Source organism: Elaeis guineensis, chromosome 1 (genome assembly GCF_000442705.2).
Source record: "Elaeis guineensis isolate ETL-2024a chromosome 1, EG11, whole genome shotgun sequence".
Classification (NCBI taxonomy): domain Eukaryota; kingdom Viridiplantae; phylum Streptophyta; class Magnoliopsida; order Arecales; family Arecaceae; genus Elaeis; species Elaeis guineensis.
This window is the reverse complement of record NC_025993.2, coordinates 110,011,653-110,030,011: the sequence shown is the minus strand read 5'-3', so window position 1 is coordinate 110,030,011 and position 18,359 is coordinate 110,011,653. Positions and strand designations below refer to the sequence as shown.

Sequence of the window (18,359 nt, the reverse complement as noted above, 5' to 3'; positions counted from 1 at the left end):
TTATTTCCACGTTAGTCACCCGGCCTTTGCGATAACAATAGCAACACCAAACGGGGTTATGGTAGTCCGGCGGGGTACGTTTAGTGCTCTATGGTTGGCAATAAGTTTGAGTGTTTTCGAGCCCAATCCAAAGGAGCGGTGGGAGGTAATAGCATGTGACTAACGTGTTCCGAGTGGTATGATAGTGTGGCCGGGCGAGCAACGCGTGATCCGTTAAGTTCGATGGCACTTTGCAAGCATGGAAACTTTCGCCGCTACTCACGGGTTCTACTAGCAGCAAAAATAATTGCCGCTCAGTACCTGCTGGCCTAGGAGCCATCCTACGATGGAAGCTCCTCAAGATTCGTGTCCACATGCCACATCATACAGTTCCCATCATGCAACAACATGTGCTCATGAAAGAAGGAGCATCTCTCCCTGTCAAATCTTACCTATATCAATTTCATATTTTAGACTTTGAATTTAATTCCATTAGAATCTCAATTATAAAAGCTTGAATTGTACCAACCTTTAGTCTACACCTTTCACAAATGCAAAATCATGAAACAATTTAATCAACTTGGACATTTGATGACCATATGGAGACCTATTTTTAGGGTAAAAGGAACACATTTTGAAGAGCAATGCAAACTAAACCACCCATACTTTGCCCATATCATTATGTTTGAAAAATGGCCTATCCCAAGGCATGATGCATCCCAAACTTGCAAAATATGCTCTCTTTGTTCTTAGCATCATATGGTATTCAATCTTTACCTTTAAAAGCCTGATCTTTCCCTCCCCTAAGTACCCACAATTCCACACATCCTATCCCCACTCCCCATTCCCCTAATTCCACACAATTCCAGTCAGTTTTCAGTGGATCAGGTCTGGCTGACTGCTGCCAAGCCCGACCCTCCCCATTTGCATCCCTGTCCTACGATACCAACTTTTGATCTACACCAGGCGGTCATATAATTTAATCAACATCCAACATACCATCACCATCTCAAAAATATTGAAGCAGACATCTCTGATAAGCAATACAAACAAAACCATCCATATTTTGCAATATTACATAATGTTTGATAAGTCTCTGATCTTCCAATATTTATTACAATCAAATTAACAAAACAGTATGATCAGCTTACATAGCTCGCTTCGCTTTTAGGATCATATGGATGTCGTTTGCTATACATTGAGCATCACTTGAAATGCCTGCAAGTCCCATTCTTGATAGCCCGACACAATAAACACCGTTCTTCCCTTTCCAGTGGTGGGGAAATTTTTGTTTCGGGAATCCTTGCTCGTTTAAAAGGTCATCCTCATCCAATAAAAATAAAAAAGAGAGTCAAACATCAAAAGGGAGACTGGTATGATATTTTTTTTTTCTTCAACCAAAATAAATAAATAAATTTACTACCTGGAGCCAACAGTTTGCTGAACTTCTATATCCAGTAGCAAAAACAATAGCATCAAAATATTGTGATTTTCCATCCGCGAATACAATTTCATTACCCTTGATACTTGTAAGTGCTGGTAGGACCTGTTACCACCCACACATAATACTAATAGTATAAGAAAGTATATAATACAAAACATATACATCAGACTTACTCCATAATATCTCGTTGTTTCGAAAATTGTTTTCAGAATATAATATGATATGAAAATTGTTTGGAAATTTCAGATGGTCACAAATACCTGAATCTCTCCAGCTTTGATTTTGCCAACTGTTCCAACATCTATGACAGGAGACCTACCTTCTGTAGCCTTAAGGAAAAATGGGCCCTTCTTGGGCCTAACAATGCCGTACTTGGACAGATCGCCAAATCTAAATTTAACAAGTAGGAGAACAAGGGCATCGACCAGGAACAGCGGAAGATACTTCAGCAGTATCATTCCCAAATATATCATTTCTTTTGTAACAACATGGAACTGCAAAATTTTGATCACATAATCACCATCCCATTCCTGATCTACAATTTGATGAGTATATTAATATATAGAAATGTAAAGAAGCAGAAATAACATTGCTGCTTAATAAGAAATCAAATGCTAATTTTTAATATAAGTTTGCTTCTTTTGCATTATATCTTGATGCGTAGTTTACATGGCATAACACCAAAAGTTTAATTCTTTTCTGTTTTATAGCTTTTATAGCTAAAGATATACAAGACCAACACAAACCCATATTAATGATCATGATTGTCTTTTGTATGCTCCAACTTACATGCCAGAGAATAAGAGGTAAAAATTCTGGAAATGTTCCAATACCTGTGGGGCTAGAGACTCAAAAAATAGAACCGGCTTATCGTGAGGACAAACCTTCACTCTTCCAATGAAAATTTTACCTATTGGGGATTACCACCCATGCTCCATTCCAAATATTAGTTCCTTAATAATTATCACACTAGAATCCCAAATTGGAAGGCATCTAATTCTACAAGACAAAAAGATCCATATTTATGTTTTAACCTAAACTATGAAATTCAAATCAAGGCATCTAATTCTACAAGACAAAAAGATCCATATTTATGTTTTAACCTAAACTATGAAATTCAAATCAAGCTCAGCTTACGGTGAGCCATCTACGAATAAGCTAAGGTAGCTCTAATTATTAGTATCAAAGTTCGTCATCTCGGTATCCCGTATCGATGAAATCCCACTATAGTGTTGGTATGGGGTACGGTATGATACGGTATATTTGTATCGGTATGGGATGGTTCAATGTATCAGTATGGTATGGTACGTCCCATACCATCCGATAGAAGATGGTACGGCGAACCTTGATTAGTATATTATGCATGAGATTGAAAGTTGTCAAGAATGGATGGTTGTTTATAAGATAGGGAATTTTGTTTACAACCACCACAGAATCCCAGCTACAGCATCAGTATTTATTTGGCCCTGGTATCAAAATGCTAGATTCTTACCCACTGCCATTGCTTCGTATGAAACACTAGCAAAAGAAAAGTACAAAGTCATGATCAATGCAGAATATTACCTGCAGCATGCTGCTATTAAAAGGTACACATAGGTTCTCAACACCAGCAGTTAGTATAAAATGAAAGTCTTTATTGTTGTGGCAATGGCTCTGTAAGGCAATTCAAGTCCAATATTAGACTTCAATCCGTAAATTTCTGAGAATCAATTTGGATATGCTAGAAACATGGTAATCTATAATTTTTTATTCAAAAAAAAAAGCTTCAAATAGTTGATGTGCCACGACAGTTGTGAATCATTGGTAGGACTAATGTAAATGACACGAATTACTATAACCAGGAGGTGTTTGGTTGGGAAGAGTGGGGGTCTGAAATCGGAATCGAAATGGATGATTTTCATTCCAACCATTTGGTTGGAAAGAGTCACATTCTGATTCCGATTCTAGGATGGAATGGGAATGGCTCAATCTATATAGAACTTAATCCCTACTCTCTTCTATGAATTCAAATTTCTATTCCAATTCCGATTCTGATTCCGATTCCGATCACGAACCAAATATTTTGGAGGAGTTGGCCATTCCGATTCCGATTCCAAGCCATTTCGATTCTCATTCCCATTCCGATTTCGATTACAAACCAAACACCTCCCCAATGCTTGATTGTGAATGTTCCACATAGCATTCGTTAGAATAGCCAAAACTTTCAAGCAGATCGATGGTTCACCATTATGACTAAGTTTTCTGACACTTTCTTTAAAGGTTAGAAAAGGAAAACACCTATAATATTTGGCAAGCTTTCAATTAAAAACCTTCATTGTCTCCCGCAAAATGCTTTTGAAAGCAAAATGAAGATTACTTGGAAAATCATACTTTCTACTAATAGTATGCTAAATGATGCCATCAAAGACCAATATTTTGCCCAGTCAAGCACTGGTGTCTGTCTCAGTTGTTGATGGTAATGAGCTCTTCCCGTTTCCATCTCCTTCCCCCTAATCTTCTGATTTCCATCTCCAATTAAGAGAAAGCTACAACTAGGTACACATGCCCTACCCTCCATTGCCAATGACCATGGGGTAAGACATTGTCAAAATGCCCATTGAGAAACCACCCACTGCCTGTTCTCATGGTTCACATCTCCATCCCATTCATCTCCACCACCATTAAAGAACCCATGCCCTCATCCTGATGCAGCTCATGTTCAAATCATTCATTATTTATTGCTAGTGTTGTTGTGCACAAACCACTACCTCAATTTTCCGCACTAGTCCCCTCTCAATGAATCCAAATCCTTTCTGGGCAACCACATGTTGAAGAGGATGTAAGGAGTACATGGTTTTATTATAGGAATGAAGGATTTTTAAACAAGACGCAACTGAGATTAACTGCCTTGCGCTTAGTTCTAAATATAATTGCTCTCTCTCGTAGGAACAAGATGGACACTAGGAATATAGGAGGAAGGAGGTGGAGATCAAGAGCTGTCAATTCCCATCATCAGCTATGAGAGTTGTGCAGTCAAGATCGTCTTCAGAATTTGTTTACTTAGTGCTGAACACCAGAGCCAAACTCGATTTTGCCAGCACAACATTCACAGCAAATGTCACTCTAAGGAAATTTCATAATTGTACAATTTTTAGCAATTTTGTACAAGCAAAATAGTAAGGTAGTTTAAATAGTTCTTTTCCCTTACAAATAGTTTAAACAGTAAGGTGGTTTAAAAAGTTCTTTTCCCTTGCAAATTGGGACAACAGGAAAAGAAAATGCCCATAATGTTGATATCTACAATCCTCAGAACATCTTTAGATCAGTAGCAACAAGTTCCGATTAATGGGATTTAAGTTTTCTAACAATTTGTATCTCCTACTCATAGAGCTAATTTAGTATAAGTGACTCAACAAGCTGATTTTCTTTTCTTTTTTTGGGTAAAAGAGGCTAATAGATAATGGGCATGATGCCAAGTGGTAATGAAGATAAGTCCCAAGGGATTAAAGGTAGGTTTCTATTCACCTATATTAATAGCAATTGAATCACTCTTGAGGCAGACGCTACTTGCATTAAGGCTATGGATGCTCACCATTGTTGCGGCCAATCCCCCCATCGTTCGATCGTCGGTGTCGCGCATCTGCAAGAAAAGTCCTCACAGACCGGAGATACCTCCGACGGAGACCCTCCGACAGTCAAGTTAGAGAGGAGACTAGGCAACAGTCAGGGGCTCAGCGGGGGGAGAGAGAGAGAGCTCAAGAGCCTAGAGATGCTTCAGAGAGCTTGAGAAAGCTTGTTCAAAACTTACCAAGACTGTTGCCTTACCCCGTTTTATAGTAGAATGCGGTATGGTCCCGTCATTAATGGTGCAGATAACTGGAGAGTTGTCAAATCGCTGGAGGCTGTCAAATCACCGTGGGTTGTCAAGTCATTGGGATTAATTCATGTTCTTGACAGGACAATGCCCCAAGATGGTCATACCGCATGTCCTTGACAGGACAACTGCCCATAGCGGTTGTACGGTGTTTGGGTGGGCTGGCCGACTATATGTCGATATTCGACTACCGGGACATCGGGTGATGATTCGGAGACACCGTCAGCTGATCTGGTGCCTTGCGGAAGTCGGACGTTGGCTGCCACCCCCGATAGTGAGTCGATGATTTGGACTCGGCCGCTCGGTCGGTCGGAAACAGTATGAGTCTGTTCGGCCGACATACTTTCGGTCGGATATTGTCGGCAGCCATTGTCGGCAGTCATTGTCGGAGTCGTTGTCGGAGTCATCTGTCGGTCCGATCGGTAGAGTCGGACGTCGGTCGGACCAGTCCGAGGGTAAGTCGGCATATAGGGGTCGGTCGGTATATCCCAACAGTTGCCCCCCCACTCCTGAGTCGGATGTCGTGTTGGCTAGTGTTTCCACGTGGGCGACGGCTTCGGGCGAAAGGAGTGGTTTTCCATCACGTCATGCTCCGACTCTGACGACCGTACCAACGAACGATCCGATGTCGGATGTCCCATTGGGAACACGAACCATTGTTTCCTTGAGAATGCAAACTGCCGTCTCCTTGGGAACATGAACCGCCGTCGGTTAATGAATTCCAAGATGCGATTTTTTCGCCACATGTCAGGGGGTATTGGGCCGGAACCATTCACGTGGATGGAGGTGACGTGGCTCGATCTGGGGGCAGGTACGTCGAACCATCGGACCGAGGAAGGGCCCAGGCGCTGCCACATGTCGGCATCCGAAAAACCTTCGTTCGGCGCACTTTCATCTCGACCGTTGAAGGGCCTTATATATATGCGGTCACTTACATCCAAAACTTCACTTTTTACTGCAAATCTGATCCTAGCGCTGAGGCCCTGTCGAGTTGTCCTCCAATTTCAGGTAGTTGTTTCCGTCCTCTTCCTTTGAAAGCTCTTCTCGAAGTTTTTTCCGTTCCCGTCTCCTTGCATCTTTTCTCCTTTGCCATTTTTTTTTTGTTCTCCTTTCTGGGGCTAGCGTTATGGCTAGAACCTTTCCTCGAGAAAGTCAGTCGGGGAACCCGACTGACGATTCTCGGTCGACCCCAGAGGTGGAGGCTTCTTCACTTTTGGGGCAGAACGTCGAACGGCTCAAGGAGCAGTACGGTATCCCGGAGCAGTTCGAACTTTTTACCCTTGGGGCTGAGGGTCGGGTTAACAACCTACCTCTGGGCCAGGTGGCCTTTTATGTCGAGGACCTTCGGGCAGGTCTTTGCTTTCCAATTTCAGAGTTTGTTCAGAACGTCTTGGATTATTACGGGCTTTGTCCGGTGCAACTGGCATCGAACTCAGTCTGGTTGATAATTAGTTTTGCTTTGTTGTGTCGGTATTTGCCGATCTTTCTCCGTATTTCTCTCTTCCATGCATTCTTCATCCTCCGACCCCACCCGAAAGCCTGAGGGTGGTGGTTCTTCAATCTTTGGAAGGGTCTTTCGTTCATTACCGATCTTCCATCATCGATCCACAGGTGGAAGAACCAATTTTTCTTTGCTTCTTCTTCGCTACCTTGGGGGTTCCCTTCCCGCTGGGGCGACCCTCGGACTCAGCCGAACGAAAATAGTCGGGTGGAGGCTGGAGATCGAGAGGACTTTCACCGACTGAAGGATGTGTCGGTGCTGAAGCAGAGGGAGCTCGTCACCGAGCAAGCTCTGTACGACGCCGGCCTGAGTTCGGTTCTCCATTTAGGTACAGTTCGGTCTGTCGGTCATTTTTTTTGTCTTTTTCATCCATCTTTGGACTTATGCTAATCTTTCGCTGAAATTGCAGGCATGCCGTCGAGAGTGAGACTGACAGATGCCGACATTCGGCAACATACGGTGAGGAAGAGACCGGTGCCCGGGGCCGAACCTTCACGGCCTCCCAAGAGGCCTCATATCATCATCGACCGATATTGCAACGGTGGCAGCACAGCCCGACACCGAACGTGCATCAGGCTATGAGCCGATCATCGTCTTGTCGGCGCCAGCGGTGCCACTCGAGGTGCCGTACAAGGGAGGGGCGGTTGAGGGGGCTGCCGAATGAGTGTCGGCTCCCCGACCCACGGAAGAGGTTCGGGCCAAAGCACGTGAGCCTGAACGACCTGCGGCGGTCCCCGTCGCACCCTCGGGAGGGACCCAGTCAAGCTCGAGCTTCCTATCTCTCTCCGACCTCTGGGCCTGGGCGACCGACCGAGGGAAGGCACTGATGGCGCCGGCAGATGACACAAGGTCGGGGGGCTGCGTCGCATCGTCAGACATTCAAGTTCTCGAAGGAGCGTCGGCCCTGGCCAACCACAATTTGGCTAGGAGGTTGTGTCAGGCAACCATTCTCCCGGCTGACCGAGAGCTTTTGAGGAGTCGGTCGGTGTCCGACATGCTTTCTTTCTTTTATCCGACCATGATTTAGGTGAGCTCTTCTTCTTCTTCTTTATTATTATTTTCGTCATTTCATTTTTTTGATGACCGACCTTCTTCTTGCAGCTGATCTACAATATGTCCGAGCTAGAGGTCGGGTACCGGAGGTTCGACGACGTCCGGGCGGCCTGGAAGAATCGAGCCGAAACCATCGAAGCGGAGAAGACAATGCTGGTGGACCAGCTGAAGTTGTCGGTCGACCGTGAGGCTAGGCTCGAGGAGAAGATCTTCCGACTCACCAACGGCCTAACCGTCTCGGAGGTCGAATTTCAGTCGGCTCACGAGCAGATCCAGTGCAAGACCCACTCCATTCATCGACTGCAGTGTGAGTGGGATGACTGTGTCAGGGAGCTCGAGGTCGAGCGCGAACAGCTTCGGATTAGCCTGGAGAACTTGGCTAAGGCCGAGGAGAACTTGTCCTCCACCTAAGCTGACGCCGACATAGCGAAGGCGGAGGCGGAGTCGGCCAAGGAGGTGCTGAGCTGGGCGGTGGAGGACTTTCATGGCTTGGACGAGTACCGAGAGGAGCTTCTCGAGAGCGGCTTCGTCTCCTATCGAGTGGGGTATGAGGACGTCTGGGATGCGATTCAGAGTCTACACCCGGAGCTCGACCTGAGCAGCGTCATCCCTCCAGGGTCGGAAGACCAAGCCGCAGAGGAGGAGGTTGACCCACTACGGATGAAACGAGTTGCCGAAGGTGAGGCGGCTCCAACCTCCGATCCCTCTCCGACCCGAACGGGCATGCCGGTTGCTCCCGAACTCTCTTCGGTGCAAAAAGTCGACTCCGACGAATAGTCAGAGTATCTGCTCTGTTATCTCTGTATTCTTTTATTTCTGTTTCGTCTTTGATATTTGTAATCGGACTTCGTCCCAATTTTGTAATCGAATTTCGACCCAATTTTGTAAGCCACTTCGACTCAACAAAATCAAAGACTTTTCACACTTTTTTCCGTGTGCAGTTCAATGTGTTTGATTTGTCGAGCCATCTTTGAGAGTATAGGTCGTAGCTTCGACATATCTCGTTAGGACGTTCGGTAGGATTTAGCGTAGCCGATCAAAGTAGTCGGTAGCATGCGTCGTGCTAAGGGCAGCGCAAGCCCTGATCACAGGCCGGCATCCCGACCGTCATACAGATAGCGTAGGATCCGATGGTCGAGAGCCGTACCGATTGTAGGTTGAGTGTCCGCTGCCTGGACCTTGGTCGGGCGCGTACGTTAGGCCGAGTGTCGGCCAATCACCAAACGTAGCTCGTTGACATGATCATTCCGTAGAGTCTGATAGTCGAGTAGTGTCCGACGTATTCGGATAGGATAACGATGACAAGTCGAGTATCCGTTGTCTGGCCCTTGATCGAGTGTGCATGTTGGGATGTATGATAAATGGTGGCAAGCCGAATATCCTTCAACTGGTCGTGACCAAGTCGATGTATCACAAGTCGAATACCCGTTATCCAGACCTTGGTCGGGTGGGTACGTCACGGTGCATGATAGACGGTGGCAAGCCGAATATCCTTCGACCGGTCGTGACCAAGTCGGCATATCGCAAGTCGAATACCCGTTGCCCAAACCTTGGTCGGGCGGGTATATCGCGGTGCATGATAAACGGTGGCAAGCCGAATATCCTTCGACCGATCGTGACCAAGTCGGCATGTCGCAAATGCGACTGCAGTCGTCTTGGCATTTTACCCTTCTTAGTCGAAGCTAAGTCGGTAAGTTAGCCAGCCACGTTGCTCAAGAGTCGACTGTAGAAGGAGTGCAGTTTCAAGTTAGAGAGATTTCATTGCCAGCACTAGCCTTCCGTTAGTGTAGACAGAATGGTTCTCGTAAGTGTCATGTGTTGTTGGCGATCGAGACATAGATTCGACGATCGAGACGTAGATTTGACGATCGAGTCGTAGACTCGGTGTAGAGTCGGCGATCAAGTCATAGATTCGACGATCGAGTCGTAGACTTGGCGTAGAGTCGGCAATCGAGTTGTAGATTCGGCGATCGAGTCATAGATTCGACGATCGAGTCATAGATTTGACGATCGAGATGTAGATTTGGCGATCGAGACGTAGATTTGATGATCAAGATGTAGATTCGATGTAGAGTCGGCGTAGATTCCCAACGAGATATTGGGCCCAAGTCGGGACGTCGAGGCTCGTACTTCTGGCGAGGGCCGACCCTCGGTGGAGAGCCAAACTTTGTAGACTCTGGAGTTTTGAAATTGAGTTGTATTCCGAGCAAGGGCATACAGAATTCATTGATAATACAATTTCAGGTTGTCAGCATTCCAAGTCCGGAGAATGGCCATCCCTTCCAGGGTTTCAAGTCGGTAGGCGCCCGGCCTGCAGGTGTCTGCTATCTTGTAGGGTCCTTCCTAGTTTGGGGATAGTTTTTCTTGATCCTGAGGCTTCGAGACTTTCGTCTTCCTTAAAACCAGGTCTCCGGGTCTGAAAGACTTTGGCCTAACTTTAGCGTTGTAGTATCGGGCCACTCTTTGTCAGTAGGAAGCCATGCAGAGTTGAGCCTCGCGTCGGAGCTCGGGTAGGAGGTTCAAGTCAGCTCTTCGACACTCAGAGTTGTCTGGTTCACAGTATTGCTCAACTCTAATCGATGGTAGCCCGATCTCCAGTGGGATCATTGCCTTCGTCCCAAAGGCTAAATTGAAAGGAGATTCTCCGGTCGGGACTCGGGGTGTCGTTCGGTATGCCCACAGGATCGAGTGCAACTCTTCAACCCAGAGACCTCTGGCTTCATTCAGTCGAGTCTTCAACCCATGCAGAATGATCCGGTTGGTTACTTCGACTTTTCCATTGGATTGTGGATGCCCGATCGAGGTCAGCTTGTGCGTGATATGAAATCTCGCATAGAACTCTCTGAAATCATTATTGTCGAACTGTCGTCCATTGTCGGTGATGATGGTGTGCAGTAGTCCGAACCTAGAGATGATGGACTTCTAGACAAAGTCTTCCATCTTACGCTTGATGATTTGCGCCAGAGGTTCGGCCTCCACCCACTTGGTGAAGTAGTCGATTGCGACAACTATAAACTTTCTTTGGCCAGACGTCGGAGGGAAAGGGCCAAGTATGTCGATCCCCCATTGGGTGAAGGACCATGGGGCGACAATGGAAGTCAGTTGGTTGGTGGGTCGGTATTGTAAGTTGGCGTACTTCTAACACGGCTCACACCTCCGAACCAAGTCAGCCGCATCTTTCTTCATAATGGGCCAGTAGTAATCTTGCCATAGGACTTTGTAGGCCAAAGATTTGCCCCCCAGGTGACTCCCATAGATCCCTTCATGTACCTCTCTGAGTACGTAGTCCACATCCGTCGGTCCCAGGCACCGTAACAAGGGAAGAGAGAACGATCTTTTGTAGAGTCGCCCGTCCATCATTACATACTGGGAGGCTGTCCACCGGAGTCGCTTGGCTTCTGCGGGATTTTTGGGGCTGGTTCCGTCAGTCAGATACTGAACGATCGAGTCCATCCAGCTTGGCTCAGTCGTCAGTTGTAGTACCTCCTCAGCCCTGTCGATGCTCGATTGCTTGAGACTCTCCACGAGTGTCCGATCCAGAGTGCCGTAGGCAGATGTCGCAAGCCTGGAGAGTGCATCGGTCCGAGCATTCTTCGATCTGAGAATGTGAGAGATCTTGAAATACTTGAGGTGTGTCACGAGATCTCTCACCTTTTAAAAATATTTTCCCATGGTCGGATCCCGCACTTCGAATTCGCTTTTGACTTGCCCCACAATCAGCTGGGAGTCAGAGAAGACTCTGAGGCTGTCGATCCTGAGCTCCTTCACCACTCTCAAGCTGGCGAGAAGCGCTCCATACTCGGCTTGATTATTGAAAGCTTTGAAGTTGAATCGGAGAGCGTACTCGGTAACCACTCCCTCCGAGTTGGTGAGCAGGAACCCGGTCTCGCTTCCTTAGGCATTGGAAGCTCCATCTATGTGTAACACCCAGGTTGACCCGGGGTCATACTCAGAGGTCGCAGCTTCTTTGGAGCTCCCGTCTTCCGATATTTGGTCGGCTATCGGGCATTCTGCAATAAAGTCGGCCAGGACTTGGGCTTTCAAAGTAGGTCACGGTCGGTACTGGATGTCGAACTCGCTCAGCTTCACCGCCCACTTCGCCAGTCATCCTGATGTGTCGGGGCGATGGAGGATCGCCCTCAGGGGCTGGTCGGTGAGGACCATGATGGCATGTGCTTGAAAATACGAACGGAGTCATTGCGCTGATATGACCAAGGCAAATATCATCTTCTCCGCCCTTGAATACCAAGTTTCGGCCTCATGGAGTACTTTGCTGGTATAATATATGGGTTGGTGGGTTCGGCTCTTGTTCTCCCGGATGAGTACCGAACTAACCACCTCTGGGGCGGTAGCCAAATAAAGGTATAATATTTCTCCGACCTCTGGCTTTACAAGTAGGGGTGGAAAAGTCAGGTACTTCTTCAAATCTTCGAAGGCTTGCCGGCACTCATTCGGCCAAGAGAAGTCCTTCGTCTGCCTCAGGGTTTTGAAGAACGGGAGGCACCTCTCAGCCGATCGAGAGATGAATCGACTGAGCATGATGATCTTTCCATTGAGCTGCTGCACCTCTTTTTTGGTGTTCGGGTGCCGCATGTCAATGATCGCCTTTATCTTCTCAGGGTTGGCCTCGATTCTGCGTTGAGAAATGAAGAACCCGAGGAACTTCTCCGAAGCTACCTCGAAGGTGCACTTAGTTGGATTTAGCTTCATCCGATGTCGTCGAAGAGTGTGAAAGATTTCTTCCAAGTCTTGGATATGATCTGAAGCCTGTGCGCTCTTCACCAGCATGTCGTCCACGTACACCTCCATATTGCACCCGATTTGATCTTTGAAGATCTTATTGACGAGGCATTGGTAGGTGGCTCCGGCATTCTTCAGACCGAAGGGCATCACTCTGTAGCAGTAAAGGCCCTTGGCGGTCATGAAGGCCGTATGCTCTTCGTCCTCGGGCGCCATCCGGATTTGGTTATATCCGGTGAAGGCATCCATGAAGCTGAGCAGTCGATGATCGGACGTCGCATCCATCAGTTGGTTGATCTTCGGCAGTGGAAAGCTGTCCTTCGGGCAGGCCCGATTCAAGTCGGTGTAGTCAATACAGATCCTCTACTTTCCATTAGCTTTCTTCACCATGACGACATTTGTGAGCCAGTCGGGATATGTGGTTTCTCTAATGAAGCCCGCCTCGAGTAGCTTGTCTACTTCCTCGTCGATGGCCTTTTGTCTTTCAGGGGTGAAAGACCGTTTCTTCTATCTCACCGACTTCGCGCCAAGGGCGATGTTGAGTCGGTGAGTCATTGTTTTCAGAGGTATGCCGGATATATCCGCTGTCGATCAAGCGAATATGTCGGCATTAGCTTTCAACAGCTCTATCAGCTGTCGTCGCTCTGGGTCGGACAACTGTGACCCGACCCAGACGACCGGTTCAGGATTCTTTGTCATCGGGATGGAAATCAGTTGTTCGGCCGGTTCACCCCGCTCCTTCTCTTCCCATTGGTCCAGCTTGTCGATCGTCAGGGAGTCCTTCGATTCATTGCTTTGAGTAGGGATTTGGAAGCATCGCCAGGCGAGCTGTTGATCCCCGTGTATTTTTTCAGCTCCATTTTTAGTCGGGAACCAGACCAGCAAGTGGTATGTCGAGACTATCGCTCTGAGGACATTTAGTTCGGGTCTTCCAAGTATGGCGTTGTAGGCCGAAGGTACTTGGACGACCGTGAATGTCATGTGGACAGTGCTTTGTCGTGGTTCGACCCCAGCTGTCATGAAAAGAGTACTTTCTCCTTCCACCGCGATGGCTTCTCTGGTGAAACCCACTAGGGGCGTAGAGACTCTCCTGAGTCGGTCGGTCGGCAGTCACATTCGGAAGAAGGCCGAGTAAAATAAAATATTAGTCGAGCTTCCATTATCAATAAAAATCTTTTTTACATCATAGTTTGCTATTATCGTCGAGACAACAACAGCGTCATCATAGGAAGTTTGGATTCCCCGAGCATCCTAATCTGTAAAGATGATTACATCGTCCTGGCGCGGTCTCTTCGTTGACTCTCCTTCAGCAGTCGTTCCTCGATCCAGTCATCTGGAGATCATGTTGATGACTCCAATGATAGGCTGATTATTCGCTGCCTCTTCAGTCGGTTGGGGTCGTCGGTCGGAAAGGGGCCGAGCCGATGGGTCCCTTCGGTACTTTTCGAGATAGCCTCATCGTATGAGGGTCTCTATTTCATCCTTGAGTTGGATGCATTGCTCGATGTTGTGACTGTGGCCCCGATGGAATTGACAGTATTTTCTCTGATCGAGGTCCTTTGCCTTCAGAGGCGGGGGCCATCGCAGGTATTCTGCTCCTTCAATCTCCATCAGGATCTGCACACGAGGAGCGGAGAGAGGGGTGTAGGAGTCATACCTGTGATGCGTCAGTCTCGGACTCCGACGTCGGGGCGATCTCGAACTCCGACGTCGGGGCGATCTCGAACTCCGTCGTCGGGGCGAGACCCATTTATCAATCGGGGGCCCACTGGGTTCGGCAGGAGCTCGATTTTTCTTTCACTTCTCCTTCTGGCCCGCACCCTCAGTCAGGCACCGATCGGAAGCTCCTCCGTCCGTGCGCATGTATTTGTACGCACGCTCCAGCAATTCGGCATACGTCCGGGGGAGGATCTTGTCCAAGAAATATGTGAACCGGGACCCCCTTAGCCCCCTCTTCATGGCCGAGATAGCCATGTCTTCATTGAGGTCCCGGATCTCAAGCGTGGCCGCATTGAATCGGGCCACAAAGTGTCGAAGCATCTCATTTTCTCCCTATTTGAGGGAGAAAAGACTGTCCGAGGTTCGTGACGGTTTTCGGCTGGTGCTGAAATGCGCCACAAAAGAATGCTCGAGCTGTCCGAAGAAGTGGATACTCCCTGAGCGGAGGTCAGAGTATCAGGCTCTGACACTTTACGAAGCATGACGGGGAAGCTGATGCAAAGAAGGATATCGGTTGCCCCTTGAATTGTCATGAGAGCCTTGTAGCTCTCCATATGGTCAACTGGGTTGGTGGAGCCATCGTATGGCTCCACATGAGGCATCTTGAACCGACTAGGGATCGATTTTTCGAGGATAAATCGGGAGAGAGATTGGGTGGTCCAGAAGTCGACGTCGTTCGAAGACTTCTGACCATCCGTCTGGAGTTGGGCAAGCTGATGGTCGATTTGTTCGAACTTATGTTCGTAGTCATCCAACCGTCGGTGTTGTGAAACCTCAGGGGTCGAACCTCCCGACGAATTTGAGAGTGAGGCAGACGGTGTCTGCGGCCGCTTCTCCTTCCTCGCCTGCTCCAGCTGGGAAGGAGAAGGATGCCGAGATCGATGGGTGTCGCACCATGGCCGCCTCACTCTTTCTTGGTGGGAGTGCTGAGATGGCTGCTCTTGAGGAGGAGACGGAAGTTGACGCGGGCGCCGGCGGCTGCTTCTGGACGGCATAGGGTGCGCCGTCGGTTGTTCTGCCGGTGGTTGCAGCAACTGAGTCGGTTGCTGTTGGAGGTTTTTGACCGTGTCCGTCAGAACGGTCATTTGCCGCACGATCGTCGCGATCTGTGCCTCCGTAGTCACCACCGGATGCAGAGAGCTGGGTTCCACCATGGAAGGCAAAGGAGGGGCCTCTTCCCGACGGGAAGAGTGCCTTGCCGATCCGGTAGCTCTTGATCGCTGAGCCCTGATTTTCATCATCTCAAGAAGTTTTTCAAGCTCTATGGAGCTTGCTGGCTTACCTCTATCGAATATCCCTACTTGACGCGCCAAATCTGTTGCGGCCAATCCCCCCGTCGTCCAATCGTCGGTGTCGCGCACCTGCAAGAAAAGTCCTCACAGATCGAAGATGTCTCCGATGGAGATCCTCCGACGGTCAAGTCAGAGAGGAGACTAGGCAACAGTGAAAAATCAGAGGCTCAGTGGGGAGAGAGAGAGAGAGAGAGAGCTCAAGAGCCTAGAGGCGCTTCAGAGAGCTAGAGAAAGCTTGTTCAAAACTTACCAAGACTGTTGCCTTACCCCGTTTTATAGTAGAATGCGGTATGGTCCCATCATTAATGGCGCAGACAACTAGGGAGTTGTCAAATCGTCGGGGGCTGTCAAATCACCATAGGTTGTCAAGTCACTGGGATTAATCCATGTCCTTGGCAGGACAATACCCCAGGACGGCCATACCGCATGTCCTTGACAGGACAATTGCCCATAGCGGTTGTACGGCGTTTGGGTGGGCTGGCCGACTATATGTCGGTATTCGACTGTCGAGACGTCGGATGATGACCCGGAGATACCGTCGGCTGATCTGGTGCCTTGCGAAAGTCGGACGTCAGCTGCCACCCCCGACAGTGAGTCAGTGATTTGGACTCGGCCGATCGAAAATAGTATGGGTCTGTTCGGCCGACATACCTTCGGTCGGATATTGTCGGCAGCCATTGTCGGCAGTCATTATCGGAGTCGTCGTTGGAGTCGTCCGTCGGTCCGGTCGGTAGAGTCGGGTGTCGGTCGGACCGGTCCGAGGGTAAGTCGGCGTACAGGGGTCGGTCGGTATATCCCAACAACCATAATTTATTCCCAAGCATCGTGACTTCATTAAGGTTGGTGGTTTAGGGCTTGGGGGAGGACCAGCCTTTTCTTTATAGGGTCGAAAATTGGCCTAGGCCAGCTTGAGGCCCACTAAGCCACACCGACTTTGGGTTGGGCTCTGGCCCGGCCAAAGGAAACTTTAAGTCAAGCTTGGTTTGGAACACTAGGCCTGATTCAATTTAGGGCCGGGTTTGGGTATAGTATTAGCCTGGCCGGACTCATGGCCTAGCTAGACTCATGGTGTAACTCCAAGCACAGTCTTCACCTCAAAAATCTCTATGCAACCCCCCTTCTCCATTCGATCTCAATGCCCACCTCTCATCTACTCTCTTCTTAGTTCCACCTTTTTCTCATTTCCTTCATCCAAAATGATTGGGAGGTCTACATGTCTCTATACATCCATTGCCTCCTCAAATTTGACCTCCAATTTTGTAAGCCTCCATCTCTCTCCCTCCATCTGAACCCCTCCCATCACTCTTTCCACAAGAAACTCCTCTCTCTCTCTCTCTCTCTCTCTCTCTCTCACACACACACACACACACACACACACACATTCTCAACCCCCCCCCCCCCCCCCAACAATCTCTTTTCTCCTCTCGTCAATGGGGAATGGAGCCTCACCAGTCATGTCGGTACCCCATGCCAAGCTGCATACCTCTCTTCCCCTCTTCCTCCTAAATTGAGTTGGACTTGTTTAGGCATCAAGTTGGGCAAGGGGTTTGGCCTTAAGCTTGATCCTGAAAAAAAGTCAAGCCTAGGTTTGGCTCGAAGCCCAATTTTCTTTTTCAAGCCCAGGCCCAAGTAGCCCAAAAGCCTGACCCAGCATGGCCTAGTTCCAACCGTCGTTAGATGGAACTAGCTACAATGCCAACATTTCGGAAAATATCGCCCATCCCAACACAATTAACTATAATGTCAGCAGCACCATACAATTTAATCTAGAGAGATTTATTGGGGGCATATAATGGGAGTATAAAATGTAACACAAGTAGGCAATAAGCTCTATAATGATGCTAGAACATGGATATTTTTATGGATGACATTAAACTCCTTATGATGCGCCTTTGAAGCAGGATGTGCAAAAGACAAGCTCCAAGCATCAGACTAGTCAAGTTTCCTCCCAACTCATGTGCATTGCCATAGTCCTTGTGTTTTCCCCTCATAGCCATGCATGCGGAAGATAGGTGTCAAGTGCCCTCCTAACTTGCATGCATCGTCATGACACAATTGACAACTCTGAGTTGGATATTATCTTTTGCCTGCACAAGATCCCAAGGGAAAAGTATAGCTAAATTTATCCTATCAGTAAATTCATATGTGACTATAAACCAAACTAAAACAAAATACCCTTTTCTTGATAGGTGTCTTTTGTTACACATAGATCCAACTATCATTATAGAAAATTTGATATGTCTACATCAGATCTTTTACTTTTGTTATAATGTCTTACTATATTTGATTCATTATTTGTTGCTCCACTTTGTCCTCATATCATATCATATCGCTTTCATCCAAAGTTTGCTGTTCGATACCTAATTGGATGGTGCAGGGTATACAGTATCATACCGATTAGGCAATGGTACATGCTACAAGAAGCATATCTGATACTCAGTTGGCACCTGTATAGGATTTGTTACCGAGACGGTGAACTTTGCATTTCATCATAAAGGTCAAATAGTTGCAATGAGTCAATCCAACAAACCATCCCATGCTTGAGTGATCTTTTATATCAAGTGGCCCATCTGGAGCTCCATCGTCTCCTTGTTTTCGCATTTGGGGATGCATCCACATTATCAATGTTAACTTTGGCCCATATCTTCTAAACTCAAAATCCATGATTCAGGTCACAATATTTCAACCTTAGACCTCCCCTATGAGGAGAGACTTGCCAATTGATTAGAGCATCACCTTTTTCATGTGATATTGTAATCTTAACCATGTCATTACTAA

At 47.6% G+C, this 18,359-nt stretch overlaps 1 protein-coding gene across 1 annotated transcript in view; it reads right to left on the bottom strand.

Annotated features, from left to right (window-relative positions):
* Positions 1-1,013: 1,013 nt before the first annotated feature.
* The window catches only part of LOC105038487 (probable indole-3-pyruvate monooxygenase YUCCA10), a 35,711-nt gene continuing 18,365 nt past the window's right edge, over positions 1,014-18,359 (bottom strand). Inside the window, exons 2-4 of the mRNA XM_010914298.3 lie at positions 1,684-1,917; positions 1,403-1,525; positions 1,014-1,303 (exon numbers count right to left, since the gene is read on the bottom strand). Coding sequence (XP_010912600.1) covers positions 1,127-1,303; positions 1,403-1,525; positions 1,684-1,917 — 534 coding nt within the window. The 3' untranslated portion in view covers positions 1,014-1,126. The remainder of the gene's footprint in view (positions 1,304-1,402; positions 1,526-1,683; positions 1,918-18,359) is intronic.